The 18,864-nt window shown below is 38.4% G+C and overlaps 1 protein-coding gene across 7 annotated transcripts in view; it reads left to right on the top strand.

Moving 5' to 3' along the window:
* FGFR3 (fibroblast growth factor receptor 3) overlaps positions 1-18,864 on the top strand; it is a 295,198-nt gene that overhangs the window by 114,378 nt on the left and 161,956 nt on the right. For 6 of the 7 annotated variants that reach the window (XM_044062298.1, XM_044062297.1, XM_044062296.1 and 3 more), the window contains exon 3: positions 7,992-8,246. The exons of the other annotated variant lie outside the window; for it this stretch is intronic. In XM_044062298.1, coding sequence (XP_043918233.1) covers positions 7,992-8,246 — 255 coding nt within the window. The remainder of the gene's footprint in view (positions 1-7,991; positions 8,247-18,864) is intronic. 7 annotated transcript variants of the gene reach the window in all.

The raw sequence follows: 18,864 nt of genomic DNA, 5'->3' as shown, positions 1-18,864 counted from the left end.
GTCTAGTAAGCAGTCATGGTCGTGGTCATGATTTACAAGCTGTCTAGTAAGTAGTCATGGTCATGATCATGATTTACAAGTTATGTAGTAAGTAGTCATGATCATGGTCATGGTTTGCAAGCTGTCTAGTAAGTAGTCATGATTTACAAGCTGTCTAGTAAGCAGTCATGGTCGTGATCATGATTTACAAGTCGTCTAGTAAGTAGTCCTGGTCATGATTTACAAGCTGTCTAGTAAGTAGTCATGGTCGTGGTCATGATTTACAAGCTGTCTAGTAAGTAGTCATGGTCGTGGTCATGATTTACAAGCTGTCTAGTAAGTAGTCATGGTCATGGTCATGATTTACAAGCTGTCTAGTAAGTAGTCATGGTCATGGTCATGATTTACAAGCTGTCTAGTAAGTAGTCATGGTTATGATTTACAAGCTGTCTAGTAAGTAGTCATGATCATGGTCATGATTTACAGGCTGTCTAGTAAGTAGCCATGATCATGATCATAATTTACAAGCTGTCTAGTAAGTAGTCATAAACATGATCATGATTTACAAGCTATCTAGTAAGTAGTCATGGTCATGACTTACAAGCTGTCTAGTAAGTAGTCATGATCATGGTCATGATTACAAGCTGTCTAGTAAGTAGTCATAAACATGATCATGATTTACAAGCTATCTAGTAAGTAGTCATGGTCATGATTTACAAGCTGTCTACTAAATAGTCATGGTCATGATTTACAAGCTGTCTAGTAAGTAGTCATGATCATGATTTACAAGCTGTCTAGTAAGTAGTCATGATCATGGTCATGATTTATAAACTGTCTAGTAAGTAGTCATGATTTACAAGCTGTCTAGTAAGCAGTCATGGTCGTGGTCATGATTTACAAGTTGTCTACTAGGTAGTCATGGTCATGATTTACAAGCTGTCTAGTAAGTCGTCATGATTTACAAGCTGTCTGGTAAGTGGTCATGGTCATGATTTACAAGCTGTCTAGTAAGTAGTCATGGTCGTGGTCATGATTTACAAGCTGTCTAGTAAGTAGTCATGGTCATTTTCATGATTTACAAGTTATCTAGTAAGTAGTCATGATCATGGTCATGGTTTACAAGCTGTCTAGTAAGTAGTCATGATTTACAAGCTGTCTAGTAAGCAGTCATGGTCGTGATCATGATTTACAAGTTGTCTAGTAAGTAGTCATGGTCATGATTTACAAGCTGTCTAGTAAGTAGTCATGGTCGTGGTCATGATTTACAAGCTGTCTAGTAAGTAGTCATGGTCGTGGTCATGATTTACAAGCTGTCTAGTAAGTAATCATGGTCATGGTCATGATTTACAAGCTGTCTAGTAAGTAGTCATGGTTGTGGTCATGATTTACAAGCTGTCTAGTAAGTAGTCATGGTCGTGGTCATGATTTACAAGCTATCTAGTAAGTAGTCATGGTCATGATTTACAAGCTGTCTAGCAAGTAGTCATGATCATGGTCATGATTTACAGGCTGTCTAGTAAGTAGCCATGATCATGATCATAATGTACAAGCTGTCTAGTAAGTAGTCATAAACATGATCATGATTTACAAGCTATCTAGTAAATAGTCATGGTCATGATTTACAAGCTGTCTAGTAAGTAGTCATGATCATGGTCATGATTACAAGCTGTCTAGTAAGTAGTCGTGATCATGGTCATGATTTACAAGCTGTCTAGTAAGTAGCCATGGTCTTGATCATAATTTACAAGCTGTCTAGTAAGTAGTCATAAACATGGTCATGATTTACAAGCTGTCTAGTAAGTAGTCATGATTTACAAGCTGTCTAGAAAGTAGTCATGGTCATGATCATGATTTTCAAGCTGTCTAGTAAGTAGTCATGATCATGATTTACAAGCTGTCTAGTAAGTAGTCATAATTTACAAGCTGTCTAGTAAGTAGTTATGGTCGTGGTCATGATTTACAATCTGCCTAGTAAGTAGTCATGGTTATGATCATGATTTACAAGCTGTCTAGTAAGTAGTCATGGTCATGGTCATGATTTACAAGCTGTCTAGTAAATAGTCATGGTCATGATTTACAAGCTGTCTAGTAAGTAGTCATGATCATGATTTAAAAGCTGTCTAGTAAGTAGTCATGATCATGGTCATGATTTACAAGCTGTCTAGTAAGTAGTCATGATTTACAAGCTGTCTAGTAAGTAGTCATGGTCATGATTTACAAGCTGTCTAGTAAGTCGTCATGATTTACAAGCTGTCTGGTAAGTGGTCATGGTCATGATCATGATTTACAAGTCATCTGGTAAGTAGTCATGATCATGGTCATGGTTTACAAGCTGTCTAGTAAGTAGTCATGATTTACAAGCTGTCTGGTAAGTAGTCATGGTCATGATTTACAAGCTGTCTAGTAAGTAGTCATGGTCGTGGTCATGATTTACAAGCTGTCTAGTAAGTAGTCATGGTCATTATCATGATTTACAAGTTATCTAGTAAGTAGTCATGATCATGGTCATGGTTTGCAAGCTGTCTAGTAAGTAGTCATGATTTACAAGCTGTCTAGTAAGCAGTCATGGTCGTGATCATGATTTACAAGTTGTCTAGTAAGTAGTCCTGGTCATGATTTACAAGCTGTCTAGTAAGTAGTCATAAACATGGTCATGATTTACAAGCTGTCTAGTAAGTAGTCATGGTCATGATCATGATTTACAAGCTGTCTAGTAAGTAGTCATAATTTACAAGCTATCTAGTAAGTAGTTATGGTCGCGGTCATGATTTACAATCTGTCTAGTAAGTAGTCATGGTTATGATCATGATTTACAAGCTGTCTAGTAAGAAGTCATGGTCATGGTCATGATTTACAAGCTGTCTAGTAAATAGTCATGGTCATGATTTACAAGCTGTCTAGTAAGTAGTCATGATCATGATTTAAAAGCTGTCTAGTAAGTAGTCATGATCATGGTCATGATTTACAAGCTGTCTAGTAAGTAGTCATGGTTGTGGTCATGATTTACAAGCTATCTAGTAAGTAGTCATGGTCATGATTTACAAGCTGTCTAGCAAGTAGTCATGATCATGGTCATAATTTACAGGCTGTCTAGTAAGTAGCCATGATCATGATCATAATGTACAAGCTGTCTAGTAAGTAGTCATAAACATGATCATGATTTACAAGCTATCTAGTAAGTAGTCATGGTCATGATTTACAAGCTGTCTAGTAAGTAGTCATGATCATGGTCATGATTACAAGCTGTCTAGTAAGTAGTCGTGATCATCATCATGATTTACAAGCTATCTAGTAAGTAGTCATGGTCATTATCATGATTTACAAGTTATCTAGTAAGTAGTCATGATCATGGTCATGGTTTGCAAGCTGTCTAGTAAGTAGTCATGATTTACAAGCTGTCTAGTAAGCAGTCATGGTCGTGATCATGATTTACAAGTTGTCTAGTAAGTAGTCCTGGTCATGATTTACAAGCTGTCTAGTAAGTAGTCATAAACATGGTCATGATTTACAAGCTGTCTAGTAAGTAGTCATGGTCATGATCATGATTTACAAGCTGTCTAGTAAGTAGTCATAATTTACAAGCTATCTAGTAAGTAGTTATGGTCGTGGTCATGATTTTCAATCTGTCTAGTAAGTAGTCATGGTTATGATCATGATTTACAAGCTGTCTAGTAAGTAGTCATGGTCATGGTCATGATTTACAAGCTGTCTAGTAAATAGTCATGGTCTTGATTTACAAGCTGTCTAGTAAGTAGTCATGATCATGATTTAAAAGCTGTCTAGTAAGTAGTCATGATCATGGTCATGATTTACAAGCTGTCTAGTAAGTAGTCATGATTTACAAGCTGTCTAGTAAGTAGTCATGGTCATGATTTACAAGCTGTCTAGTAAGTCGTCATGATTTACAAGCTGTCTGGTAAGTGGTCATGGTCATGATCATGATTTACAAGTTATCTAGTAAGTAGTCATGATCATGGTCATGGTTTACAAGCTGTCTAGTAAGTAGTCATGATTTACAAGCTGTCTGGTAAGTGGTCATGGTCATGATTTACAAGCTGTCTAGTAAGTAGTCATGGTCGTGGTCATGATTTACAAGCTGTCTAGTAAGTAGTCATGGTCATGATCATGATTTACAAGTTATCTATTAAGTAGTCATGATCGTGGTCATGGTTTGCAAGCTGTCCAGTAAGTAGTCATGATTTACAAGCTGTCTAGTAAGCAGTCATGGTCGTGATCATGATTTACAAGTTGTCTAGTAAGTAGTCCTGGTCATGATTTACAAGCTGTCTAGTAAGTAGTCATGGTCGTGGTCATGATTTACAAGCTGTCTAGTAAGTAGTCATGGTCGTGGTCATGATTTACAAGCTTTCTAGTAAGTAGTCATGGTCGTGGTCATGATTTACAAGCTGTCTAGTAAGTAGTCATGGTCGTGGTCATGATTTACAAGCTGTCTAGTAAGTAGTCATGGTCGTGGTCATGATTTACAAGCTATCTATAAGTAGTCATGGTCATGATTTACAAGCTGTCTGGTAAGTAGTCATGATCATGGTCATGATTTACAGGCTGTCTAGTAAGTAGCCATGATCATGATCATAATTTACAAGCTGTCTAGTAAGTAGTCATAAACATAATCATGATTTACAAGCTATCTAGTAAGTAGTCATGGTCATGATTTACAAGCTGTCTAGTAAGTAGTCATGATCATGGTCATGATTACAAGCTGTCTAGTAAGTAGTCATAAACATGATCATGATTTACAAGCTATCTAGTAAGTAGTCATGGTCATGATTTACAAGCTGTCTAGTAAATAGTCATGGTCATGATTTACAAGCTGTCTAGTAAGTAGTCATGATCATGATTTACAAGCTGTCTAGTAAGTAGTCATGATCATGGTCATGATTTATAAGCTGCCTAGTAAGTAGTCATGATTTACAAGCTGTCTAGTAAGCAGTCATGGTCGTGTTCATGATTTACAAGTTGTCTACTAAGTAGTCATGGTCCTGATTTACAAGCTGTCTTGTAAGTCGTCATGATTTACAAGCTGTCTGGTAAGTGGTCATGGTCATGATTTACAAGCTGTCTAGTAAGTAGTCATGGTCATGATCATGATTTACGAGTTATCTAGTAAGTAGTCATGATCATGGTCATGGTTTACAAGCTGTCTAGTAAGTAGTCATGATTTACAAGCTGTCTAGTAAGCAGTCATGGTCGTGATCATGATTTACAAGTTGTCTAGTAAGTAGTCATGGTCATGATTTACAAGCTGTCTAGTAAGTAGTCATGGTCGTGGTCATGATTTACAAGCTGTCTAGTAAGTAGTCATGGTCGTGGTCATGATTTACAAGCTGTCTAGTAAGTAGTCATGGTCGTGGTCATGATTTACAAGCTGTCTAGTAAGTAGTCATGGTCGTGGTCATGATTTACAAGCTGTCTAGTAAGTAGTCATGGTCGTGGTCATGATTTACAAGCTCTCTAGTAAGTAGTCATGGTCATGATTTACAAGCTGTCTAGTAAGTAGTCATGATCATGGTCATGATTTACAGGCTGTCTAGTAAGTAGCCATGATCATGATCATAATTTACAAGCTGTCTAGTAAGTAGTCATAAACATGATCATGATTTACAAGCTATCTAGTAAGTAGTCATGGTCATGATTTACAAGCTGTCTAGTAAGTAGTCATGATCATGGTCATGATTACAAGCTGTCTAGTAAGTAGTCGTGATCATGGTCATGATTTACAAGCTGTCTAGTAAGTATTCATGATTTACAAGCTGTCTAGAAAGTAGTCATGGTCATGATCATGGTTTACAAGCTGTCTAATAAGTAGTCATGGTCATGATCATGATTTACAAGCTATCTAGTAAGTAGTCATGATCATGGTAATGATTTATAAGCTGTCTGGTAAGTAGTCATGATTTACAAGCTGTCTAGTAAGTAGTCATGGCCATGGTCATGATCATGATTTACAAGCTGTCTAGTAAATAGTCATGATCATGATTTACAAGCTGTCTAACAAGTAGCCATGGCCATGATCATGATTTACAAGCTGTCTAGTAAGTAGTCATGGTTGTGGTCATGATCATGATTTCCAAGCTGTCTAATAATTAGTCATGATCATGATCATTTAATGACAACTTGTAAGCTGTTAGAGACTTTTTAAGAAGTTTGACTCCATCCTTAGTACAAGCCTGGTCAGCACAGAGTTCTGGAGAACAGGAACTTGAGTTTGTTGTTTGAAAGAAGTTGCTTTTTGGGTCACTAGGTTAACTCTGTTTTTACTTCTCTAACTCTGGGTGTATGCCATCCTGGTACACACTGGGTGGTGATTGTTACCTCTGCTTCATTCACATGATGGTGGTGCCAAATACACCTCATGGAATTAAGTTCATTGTCAACGTACTTGTAGTTGGCATTCATGATTATAGTACCAATAGAAAGCACAACTGCTACTGTAGTTGCAGACACTGGAGTTGCGTTCCTGGCAAGCTAGTACTTGTGGCTTTCCAAGGACTGAGTGTGATGTCATCAGTAAATTGATGGAAACCCAACATGTATATACTCATAATGACCTGTAGTGGAAAGAAATACACAGTGAATAAAACAAGACATCAGAGAGAGAGAGAGAGACAAGACAGAAAGACAGAGAGTGTGCACTGGGAAATTCTGCAAAGGAATACATTGAGAGCCAAAGTCTGAATGCTGTGGTAGCCATTTTCACCATGTCTAAGAAGAAAGAACCCCTCTGAGCTCTGATCAGTATCTATACCATCCAATGTAGAAGAGAGATCTAGAAGAATCAAAATAAATCTACCTCATTGTTTTTTCACCAGCAGAAGGTCACTGTATAGCTGGTACTCAGCCATTATAGCACTGTGCCATTATTAAAATTCAGATAAGAGGAAACATTGAATACCAGATGACCTGTTTCAGCCACCCTGTCAACAGCCTTCATTTCAAGTGACAAGCATAATAAAATTGATAGTGACTGAGAAGCCTCAACTCAAGTTGCTTTTGTATGATTGACAGCTTTTCTTGATTAATCTTAGGGACTATTTATTAGATTACAGGCATTTTCTGATCTGCAGTTCCATATTTCTTGGCACAGATAAATACTATGGTGATAATGTAGTAGATTCATATCATAAAATTTAGTTTACCTTAAAGTGAGTTAAATGTGTTTTTTCACGTACTGGAGTCCAGCTTCTGCTGTTTATTTATTTTTTTTTTAGTTGTGAATTTCCATGCCGGAATATGCAGTGAATCATGCTGACATTTTAATTAAGCGTTATCCAGCACACAGGGTGATATCACATTAAATCTGATGTGCATGTTGTCATCTAATTTCGGTAGAAAATAGGAGCATTAAGTAACCTCCTATTAGTCATTCTGGACGTGAACAGTGGAGTCCAATAAGTGCTTCTGAACTATAACTAGTTTGAAGACTTTTAACACATTTGGATATGAGTTAATATAATAAAACGTCATAGGCAAATAGCTATTTATTAAGAAAAGGAATATGTTTTTTTCACCATGTTTTAATAAATAGCCATTTGTGTTCCTTGTTTTATTGTCTGTTATTGTATTAGTGTTTCTTAGTACTTGTTGGATTTGTATAGCCATTAGCCTGCCTAATTTGTGCATGGTATAGTTAGCGAGAGTGACCCTTTGGCAGGCAGCTGATTTTATACTTGTGCTGAATTGTGCTGAAATTTCCAGAGATAAGCTAGTATAAAACTGGAAGAAACACTAGTTAACAGTCTTTTGAGGGTTTATTGAGTTATATTGTACAGATGTTTGTTTTCTCAGTTTGTGAATATGTCAAGGTATATATATTTTTCTTGGTGGTAAGGGTTCTAGACACAATATACAGCTTAAAAATTTAATGTCACTAAGTTTTCCGTTTGTAATAAGACTGCAGGTATTAGACATGGCTAATGTACTCTGCGTTTGTAGTATGTATACAGGAGTAAGGTGAAACAAAATCTTAAAAGTTAAATTTTTCTTTGCTTCAGTTGCTGAGTCTTCTTCTGCAGAAGAGCACTTATATGGAAATGGAGACACTGTTGAGCTTGCTTGCAATTCCCCTGGTTCTGCTTTGCCTGTCTTGTGGTTCAAGGATGGGATGGGTGTTGTGCCAACCAACAGGACTCACTTAGGACAGCGACAGCTGAGGATCATCAATGTTTCGTATGAGGACTCTGGGGTGTATACCTGCACAGTGAAACATTCAAATGAAGTCATCAGTAACTATACGGTAAAAGTCACAGGTGAGAGTTGCTGTTGAGTCTTCTACCTTTTTATTTTAAGTTTGACCATTCTGAGTGAAAGCTTGCAGATCTTAGTTTAAAAAGACTTCTGAAATGGGTCCTACAAATGGGTTTACTCCACTGATTACTACCTGCATGCCCGAGAAATCTCATTACTATGCATATGAGAATATGCCCCTTTTGATCCCTGATGGTATTCCCTTTGACTGTGTTAGGGAGCTTGCTTATGACCATTTTCCAGGTTACTTCCCCGCACTGTTTTGATTTCCTTGCAGTCATCACATGAATGTGTTCACATTTGTTGGATGGAGAAAAGGCTTACACTTTTCAGACCTACAAAACAGCCTTGTGATCTATATGTATTTGAGCTTCACAGTTAACTGACTTCTGCCTCAGACCTTCACACAACATTTTATAACAGTCACCTCTTTCAGCATTTTACCTGCCACTGTTACTAGTCAAACCTTGAAGCTTTGCTGGCCTGATTCCTCTTAGGAGACAAGACATCAGGTAAAGGACCAAGAAGAAGAAGAATCACTCAAAAGGGAGGTTTTGAGGATCACCAGTCAAAGGACATTTAGCTTGAGGCACATGGACGCAAGATAAGGGACAAAGAGACCAAACCTATGTTCTTCAGGTCTGGCTTCTTTTCAAAGTCTGTTGGTCAGGTAGTGGTCTTTAGTTCCTTGTTCCCCTGCACCCCCACACCCCTGAGATTATATATATATCAAATCCAAGAATACCATACCATGGAGAGAAGGGAATATTCCAAGAAATGGCCATCTTGGGCTTAATATATGCACGTCCATTTTTTGGCTATTCAGACTCCATGTTTTGGGACTCGCTGTAGTAGGTCCCAAAATTTCAAATAAAGACCCTTTTTATTTAAAATAGCACATATTCCTCAACTACTTTAACTTTTGCAAGACATAGTCTTTTACCTGTCCTCCACCAACTATATTGTCCTATTGCAAGGACTCCAACATACTGTCCAAAATCTGCAGTCCACAGCTTCTAAGCAAACACTTGATTATGAACCCCCAAAAGAACACAAAGTAATGTTTTTTGCATCCTACACAAGCTGACCAAAATAACCTCCATCTTCTGTTCCCTTAAGCTGTAACAAGTAATCCAGTCATTATGTGTTCTGTTTCAGATACAGATATCAGTCTTGATCCCAAAGTAATTGTGACCCTACACATTGCCAACTAAAGGTACACAGTAACTCCATCATCTTTGGATCTCAATCTTTTCACCACTGCAAGGAGGAATGCAATTAGTAAAACATCCTTCAACCTGAACTAGAATACCCTTCCATGACTGGCCTATGCTTCTATAAAAAACTCAAAGACCTACAGATCCTCTCAGACAAGATTTGCAGATTCTTGCTCCTGTCTCCTAAAACTGAACACCACTGTGTCACACTATAGTGGATAGTTGGCTCCATATAAAGGAGTGAGTCAGACTACTGCTCCTTTGTCCCATCCATAAAACACTTTCCTATGACTCTACTCCCCTAGTCAGGCACATGCTGACCATAAGAAATTCACCTAAAGCAGCTCTGCTCACAAGTCAGTTCTCAAGTACTGGCCAGACACAAGGAGACACTTTCATCCACTGAACGTGCTTTCTCCGTCCTGATACCTAAATTATGGCACGCTTCCTGCTGCAGTCTGTAACACATCTGTCTACTGTGCAGACAGATATACAGAATACAGTTATTAACGTTTCTAAGACAGCTACTTGTACATGCTTCAGCCATCCCCCAATAACATGAATTCACCTAACAGAGCTCCCAACACAAACATATTTTCTCCTACTTTGTTTCCGTTGGTTAAGCACTACTTCTTAGAACTATATCCATCTCAAGATCTTGAATTCTCTATACCCTCTAACCCATTAACCTTTTACAACTAATTATCGATTAACCCTTAACTATTTACAGCTACTGGATAACTCAACACATAATAAAAGTTAACTTTAGTTGGGACTTTGCTACAATGTAAATTGTGTACATTCTTCTGTTTTATATAAATAGCAATTCTTTATATTTTATATATATATATATATATATATATATATATATATATATAACATTTGTATTATGTCTGATGGAGCTTTTCTCCCAGGCCACTATTGAAAATGGTATTTATGCTCCTTCGGAGTTTCCTGGTAATCAAATGTCAAATAAATAAATAAATTCTGTTGCAACTTCTGGGCTGTGGCTGAAATGGGTCTTCAGTGGATCAGTCCTCCACCACAGTTAAAAACCTAAATAAAAAAATAAATAGATGCCTCTTCAATGTTGTCTGTCTTGTGTTAGGCCTTTTTGCACATTAGCTACTTGGAATATGCCCATTTGTTTGGACTCGTTTCTAAATTAATTTTGTATATAAGATAATATATCTGACTGCTAGTCATACAAAGAAAATAAAATAATAAAAACGTATTAAGTATAGTAAGCTCTTTTGCCTCAGCTTGGTCAGTACAGGGTTTGACCATGGTTGCAGTTCTGAGACTTGAAAATAATGGTGCTGCCTGGAGGGGGTTATTTTGTAGTAAACCATATTCTGGAAATGTGTGTGGGTATTTTTTTTTTTTTTTTAGTCTTTTGGGTCAGGAAAATTACATTGAGAGCATGCAGGCACAGGGAATGGCAAAATGAGCCAAAAGGTCATTGCCTCTTAATCTTCTTTGTTGGGCAGGTTTAGCAGGGTACAGTGCAAGAAGAGGAAAGAACCCACTTGTTAGATTCATTTGAAGAGTCTGTTTAAAAAATGTGCAAATATAGCAAGTATACACGTAATGGATGAGGAATCGCAAATTCACACTTGGGATATGCCTCTGTCCCTTAAGGACAGAGACAGTCTGTGAGATATTCAATGCACAGGCACAAATCCATGCCATTCTCTTCCCCTTAGGGGCCATATATTGGGTAAAATCAAGTTAGCCTAGTAATCTCCTATGAGCCTATATGAATCTGTATCATTAATTTCTATATCAAATGTCAAGATCTGGTCATTACTGACCAAGTTAAAAATATCCGGCTCTGTGCTGAGGCACACTGTGCAGAGTTTTAACAGGACAGTGCAAGTGAAAACATACATAGCTTTGGCTACAGCTGTCTGTTCTACATCTAAAGTGGTACTTAATCTGTACAGCTTCTAGTCAGTAGCACATACCTAACAGCTCAGGATGTTGATTAACTTGCATATATTACTCATGTTATACAGCAAAACAAAGTGTGTTCTCTATCACAGTAAAGGATTAATGTTTGTATTTTTGCACAGCTTCTCTTGCCATGCATATTTTCTGTTCTGATGCTTATATGGTTTACTCTTCCTGAAAAGCTTACTTTGAATTTAAGCTGTTAATTTGACTGTGTTGCTGATTTGCTTATTGATAGGCATGTATGCTGAGTCAAGCATTGAGTACCGCACTGGGCCCTAGCTTGCCTAGCAGCTTTTATTCTCTGCCTTCCATTTCTGATGTGTCTGTCTGCTACAGCCACTGTTGTATGGAGGAGTCTTGTTCACTAGTTATGAAATAAAGTGCCTGCTTTTAAGGTTGAGAATCCTACTTTGTCAGCTGTACCGCTTATGTGGTTTCCTTCCAGAGCTGGAATATTTCAGTGTTCTAGAATAAACAGTGAGCGAAACAAGAGAAGAAAAAAGTACACAGCATTTTTTAGAATAAAGTGTGTTAAAAAGGCATTTAACTTGGCACACTAAATGTACTTTGCATGGAATGTAATAGCACACTTGTTCATTGAAGTAGTTTTGTCATAGTATGTTGTACTGAGTAAACTGATGCCACGTTTGAGCCTGCATTGCACAGAGCTCCTTGTTAAAAGCATATTGACTTTACTGGAGTGGTGGTCTTTAAAAACAAGCTCACAGTGTTTCTGAGTTTTTGCTTTGTCAAAAAGATTCCCGTTTACACCTAACAGAAAAAGACAAAAAGAATGTATCAGACCAGAATCACATGCTAACAAGTGCTTATTGGATAAATGTTGTTCTAACTTGGGAACTGCTGTGTACGTGTGCTGCTCACAGCAGCTGTTTATTATTCATTTAATGCTGAGTTGTCATAGCCAAGACTTTTATCACATTATTAATCATTTTAAGGCAAAATGCTTGTGAATAAATGAGATGCACTTAATTAAAAATGCCTCATGTTGGACAGCATGGCGGATGCTGTGTAATTCTCTGACAGAATATAGCTGCTGCCTAGTTCCACTATGTGATGCCAAGACGAAAGCAGCAGATTCATTCCGTTCTTGGAGAAATGCTGACACCATATTTTGCCTGGTCACGAACAATATTTTTAAAATTAAAGTGCGTCTGTTCAGTGTTCAGAATTTCCACCTTGCTTAGTCAAAGCTCTAAGTCACAGCTAACTAACACTTGTGATCAGCTTGTTTCATCTTTAGTTGTTCTTCTTTCGGCTTTTCCCAGTTAGGGGTCGCCACAGCGGAACTCCGGTCCGCTAATGATTGGCAGTAGATTTTTTTATGGGTGCCGAGGTGCAAGCTCGAAGCCCAACCTTCAACGAATGCACGCCCATTCTACGCATGTCTTTCGAATGCCACTTGACCGCAGGAAGGACATGCAGACTCCACACAGAAGGTGCTCCAGTCGAGAATCGAATGGGAGAACCTCTTGCTGTGAGGCAACAATGCTACCGCTGCACCACCGCGGCTTCATCTTGTTTCATCTTTAGTAAGAAAAAAAAAGTGTTGGAAATCTGCTTGGTTACGTAGCAATGTCCAACACAATATTCAACATATTTGTTACACTGCATTGTCCACAGCATTGAGTGCCTTTCCTGCCAGAAAGATCACCTTTCCTTTTACAAGTAAGAGGAATGGTGAAATTTACAAAGCAGACTTGTTTCTGATGCAGCCCTAAAATAATGTGCTTGGCTTCAGCACTATGTAACACAGGCACTAGATTCTTAAATCCTACAAAAGGGCATGTGGTACTGTTTGCCCAGATTGGAAAATCAGGTCATAGAGCTTTGATTTCTGTATAAAGTTTTAAATGTGTTTATTTGCTTTGTCTAAGGCTGCAGTCATTGAAGCATAGAAAACAGGTTTGCTTTTTTTGATCTCTTGTGATTTTTTAAGTTATCCTGCTGTATATTTTGAGTGAAAAAGTAAACTGTGTCATATTGCAGTTTTCTTTTTCGACCTATACAGATTTCGTGTTCTATCAACATTTTAATTTGGGAACAGCTGATGGAAACTACAGTATTCTTTTGATGAGATGGGTTGTACTGCAGATCTCACCAGCAGTAATATGGATATGCAACATCAGAATTTTTTTCCCACAGCACTAAAATTCTAGTAGTGTAAAAGCAGAAGTTAGAAGGGGAGCATATTTTAAACTAGTAATTATAAAGTTTTACATTTTGCACTATTGTGTAGATGGGAGAGGGAGTGACATAATGGTTAAGGTGTTTATCTCACAGACACAAAGTACAGGGTTTGAGTCTTACCTTTGAGCGAAATTGTCTCGTCTTGGGTAGCTAGCCAACACTTATCAATGACCTTAGTGCTTTATTAAACTCTGATGCATCGTGTGCTGTTTTATGCAGTTTTATCACTGTATAATCATCGTGCAGATATCTGCTTTCTCCATGTGTTTATCCAGCTCCTGTGTTCGTGCCAGGTGTGCGCCATACTGTAGGTAGAGCTTCTTCATTAAGACAAAACAGTCCACCAGCAGTTGAGAGTAGCATAGTTTGCAGTCTGCACTTACCACACCAGTGAAATGAACACGTTTGGCAGAGGCTTCTGTCAACACTACTCTGCTGATGACTGGTTCCACTGTAGCTGACATATTAAAGATGGAGAAGATTACCATCAGTCGCCAACAGATTCATGTACCTTCTAGGTAGTCTGGACTTGAAGTGCAAGAGAATAATTTGTTTTGACAGAGAAGCATGTCATGAGGATCCTTTGGATAACAACGCAGTATCGTATCACCTACCAACTGGCCTCTGGTGTTTTAAAGGGAAGCTATATTTTTCACCAGTTTTTCACCCAACCATTTTCCACTCACTGATTCATCAGTTTGACAAGAAGTGTCTGAAAATTAAGAGATCTGCTGGCTTTAATTTTAAGCATTGCTTTCAGGCATGCTTCATGTCAGATGCTGCATAGCACCATTTGCTAATAAGTGCATTTGTGTGTAACCGTTGAGCTCTATGGAACCAATGTCTCTGCTACACTTCCTAAATCATGCAGCAAATGTAGCCAAGATACCTTGTGGAAGGGAACACAAAACCACAGGCAGCTCTTTGTAAAATATGTACATAAATAATACTGTTTCCTGACTTTAGTTCCTCACCAGTTTGTATAAGAAATTGTGTTGAGTAGATAAGAGCAAATTAACTTTGTAGACCCAAGTCCTCCATATAGTATATACAGTAACAAAAAATGCATTGTAAAACAAAGATTAGACTAACTTTTCCTAGACTGCCACATTCAGGAAAGTAGTCTTAAAAGTGGATGAGATAAATTAAGTGTAAATCTGGTACAGACAAAGAAAAAAAAGCTACTGGAGAGAACAGCTGTCATTTAGAGAAGTTAAATGTGACAGCTTGCACCAACAGCCTACAGTTTGACATCCTTTCATTAAAAGAGAAAGTTCAGGTCACAAAGCGTGGCAAGTTCCTAGGGAGTTGGTAAGGTATTTTGAAACAAAATGAAAGTAGTGCATTCAGATCATGGACCAAGGGCTTCAAAGACAAAGTAATGCATAGGGACAGCAAGCCATTTGTAGCTGTGTAACCAGTTGATGGTTGAAAAAGGGAGGCAGTTTGTTTGTTTCCTTATCTGGTTTTCATACTAATGTAAGGTACAGTACATGTACATGTGCACGACTATACCTAGGCACAAGTAAGGTACAGTACACATGTGCACGACTATACCTAGGCACAAGTAAGGTACAGTACACATATGCACGACTATACCTAGGCACAAGTAAGGTACAGTACACATGTGCACGACTATACCTAGGCACAAGTAAGGTACAGTACACATGTGCACGGCTATACCTAGGCACAAGTAAGGTACAGTACACATGTGCACGACTATACCTAGGCACAAGTAAGGTATAGTACACATATGCACGACTATACCTAGGCACAAGTAAGGTACAGTACACATTTGCATGACTATACCTAGGCACAAGTAAGGTACAGTACACATGTGCACGACTATACCTAGGCACAAGTAAGGTACAGTACACATGTGCACGACTATACCTAGGCACAAGTAAGGTACAGTACACATGTGCACGACTATACCTAGGCACAAGTAAGGTACAGTACACATGTGCACGACTATACCTAGGCACAAGTAAGGTACAGTACACATGTGCACGACTATACCTAGGCACAAGTAAGGTACAGTACACATGTGCACGACTATACCTAGGCACAAGTAAGGTACAGTACACATGTGCACGACTATACCTAGGCACAAGTAAGGTACAGTACACATTTGCATGACTATACCTAGGCACAAGTAAGGTACAGTACACATGTGCACAACTATACCTAGGCACAAGAGAAGACAACCCAGAATGAACAAGGTTAGACCCTGCTAAAGTAATATGAAGAGACAAACAGAATGGTCAGTTCCTCACTAAATAGTGCAGAGAAAGTGTCTGACATAAATCAACAAGAATAAATCAAATGGCACATACCCAGGCAGGATAAAGGCAGTATTGACAACACCACATTTGTTTTCTGAAGAATGACAGTAGCAGTAGATATTGTGTTCTGCTGAAGCTGAGTGGTTAAGATTGTACTATTCCTAAGGATTTGTGGGTTCAGAGACACAAATTGGTGTGGAGCAGTGTGTACAGTAGCCCTCAAGATAACTACCATAATACCAGCAGGGATGTTATTTTAGGGGGAGCTACTGCCCTCAGTCAAAGCCCTTACAGTATCTCATACAGGTCCTGAAATACAGATTTCATACTGGTTATTTTGTGCATGATTTATTAGCAAACGTGTTCATAAACTCTGCGACTGTACCAAAATCAACTTTTGTGACCCCCTTAGTATGGCAAGCTGTCACTACTGAACACCATTTAAGCCCAAATTGTGCAGTTAGAAACATTTGGAAGCATTCATATCATTCAAAAAAATTAGGAACAGTCCCTTCATTTGTATATGTATACATAGAAGCAGTAATGTCTTTAAAGAGAAGCCAAGATCTTTGAAACAGATTTTATACAACAAAGCGTTGAGCCTAACTGCTTTGTACACACAGTTCAATTTGTTTATTGTAGAATTTGAGAAGTAAGGACTTCAAGATTGACTAATCTGCTACCATAGATTATTTCAACAGTTTTCAACTGATCCCCTGGGGGGCAGCTGAGTTTATAACCAGCAGCTAATTACAAAGTAATTAGCTTAAAATGCATTCATTATTACAAACAGCTGGAGTGGTTTAGGATAGCCTTCAGTTCTGATCATTTACTTGCAGTCCTGCTGAGGCCGTTGGTGAAGATTAAGTCGTGGCCTGATCTGATAAAAAGGCAGCACGTAAAGTCCTCTTGCAGTGTGAACAGTAACAGTGCAGATAAATGTATCACTTATTCCTGTCGTGCAGAGATTATCACTGCCCGTTCTCTGTGGCTGTGATGAAACAAAACCACTGGTCTGCAGGCCTCAGCCCCTTGCTTCAGGCAGTCCTGAATGACATCTGTTTCTGCTTAACCACTTTTTTGAGATTACAGATAGGAATTCCAGGGTCAGATCAATTAAATAGTTAAAGAAGTGTTACTGGTGTTGTGAAAGAATTTATTTTATACCTCAGGTGACAATCTTATTATTATTGGTAATCTTGTTATTTAAAAGACTGTCAAAACATAGCAAATGCTGATGTGTAGCCTTACAAAGAAACTCTTTCAGGGTTAAAGGGTAACCAGAAGACCAGGAGCAGAAATTACACTTGTATTCTGTCTTTAGACCACAGAGGTTTCTTATTAAGGTGCAAAAGCAGGCAGTGTTTACAGAAGAACAGACGCTCCCTTTACATTCAGTCTGGGGAGGTTGACCAGCCTCTGAGCCTCCATTTAGTTTTTGATAAAGAAAGTGTTGTAGAAAGCACAGTGAAGTAAATTTTAACTGGTGTCTCCACCCTGTTGGTTTTGCTCCAGGATCATAGACAGATGTAAAAGAGTGAATGCCTTTAGACCTTTCACATACTACATTTATGCATATATGATGCATTGTGAGATCCCCTTCCAGGTGACCATTAGGTTGTACCTACTTAATGGAAACTGGAGTCACGTAATTGTAGCAGATGCTGGGGATACAAATTATTATGTGTTCATTGTCAGTGAGGGGAGAGATTAGATGTGCAATAATAATGACTGTTTAAGCATGCCTAAATGAAATATGCGTGCACATACATATATGTATATAAACACACATGTATATTTTTTGTACAAGTCTGTGTCTGTGTGTTTATATACACATATGTGTGTGTCTGCGTGTGTGTGTTTATATACATGTATATCTGTGTGTGCTTATATACACGTATGTGTATGTGTGTGTGTGTGTGTGTGTGTGTGTGTGTGTGTGTGTGTGTGTGTGTGTGTGTGTGTGTGTGTGTGTGTGTGTGTTTATATACATGTATGTGTATATATGTGTATATGTGTGTGTGTGTGTGTTTATATACACGTATGTGTATATGTATGTGTGTGTGTGTGTTTATATACATGTATGTGTGTGTGTGTTTATACACATGTATGTGTGTATATGTGTGTGTGTTTATATGCACATATGTGTATGTATATGTGTGTGTTTATATACACGTGTGTGTGTATGTGTGTGTGTGTGTGTGTGTGTGTGTGTGTGTGTGTGTGTGTGTGTGTGTGTGTGTGTGTGTGTGTGTTTATATACACGTATGTGTATATATGTGTGTGTTCATAGGTTCATAGGTAGGTACTAGGCTATCTGCCTGAGGGCATTTATAAGCCTAGCCAGAGTGTGTCAGCTTTCACCGCCCCATTGATTAATTAACTGAGCCTCTGTCAAGAAGAGCCAATGAAGTGATCCCAGGGGTGTATTTTCTGTTACCCATCCACTCGTCAAGGTTTCTCTTGAAGAGTGTTAGTGAGGGGCTCTGCCTAATGTAGTTAGGAATTTTGTTCCAAAGCATGGGGAGTCTTTGTGACAGGAATCTATCCCTCCAGCATGTTCTATTTATTGTTGTGGCGAGGTTTAGCTCACTAGAGCGAGTGGCTCGCAGTGACTTGGATTTCTTTAAGTGGAGCATGTCCATCAATTCTGAATTGAACATGGCTTTGTAAGTCAGGCAGAGATCACCTCTGAATAAGCGATATGCGACTGAGTACAGCTGGAGTTTTTCCATTCGGGCTGCATAGGACATATGTTTGAGGCCAGTAATCCTCTTGTTGAGGTACTTTTGTGGTCTTTCCAGCTGTTGGAAGTGTCTTGTGAGGTACATCCCAACTGGGGCATTGTACTCTATGATGGGTCTGATGAGTGACAAGTAGAGGGGCACTATAACCTCTTTATTTCTAGATGCGAAACCTTTAGTAATTAGATGGGCAACATAGAAGGATTTCCT

Source organism: Protopterus annectens, chromosome 2.part1 (genome assembly GCF_019279795.1).
Source record: "Protopterus annectens isolate FY-2018-M chromosome 2.part1, PAN1.0, whole genome shotgun sequence".
NCBI lineage: Eukaryota > Metazoa > Chordata > Ceratodontiformes > Protopteridae > Protopterus > Protopterus annectens.
Note: the sequence above shows the minus strand (reverse complement) of the source record. Positions and strands in the feature narration are given on the sequence as shown.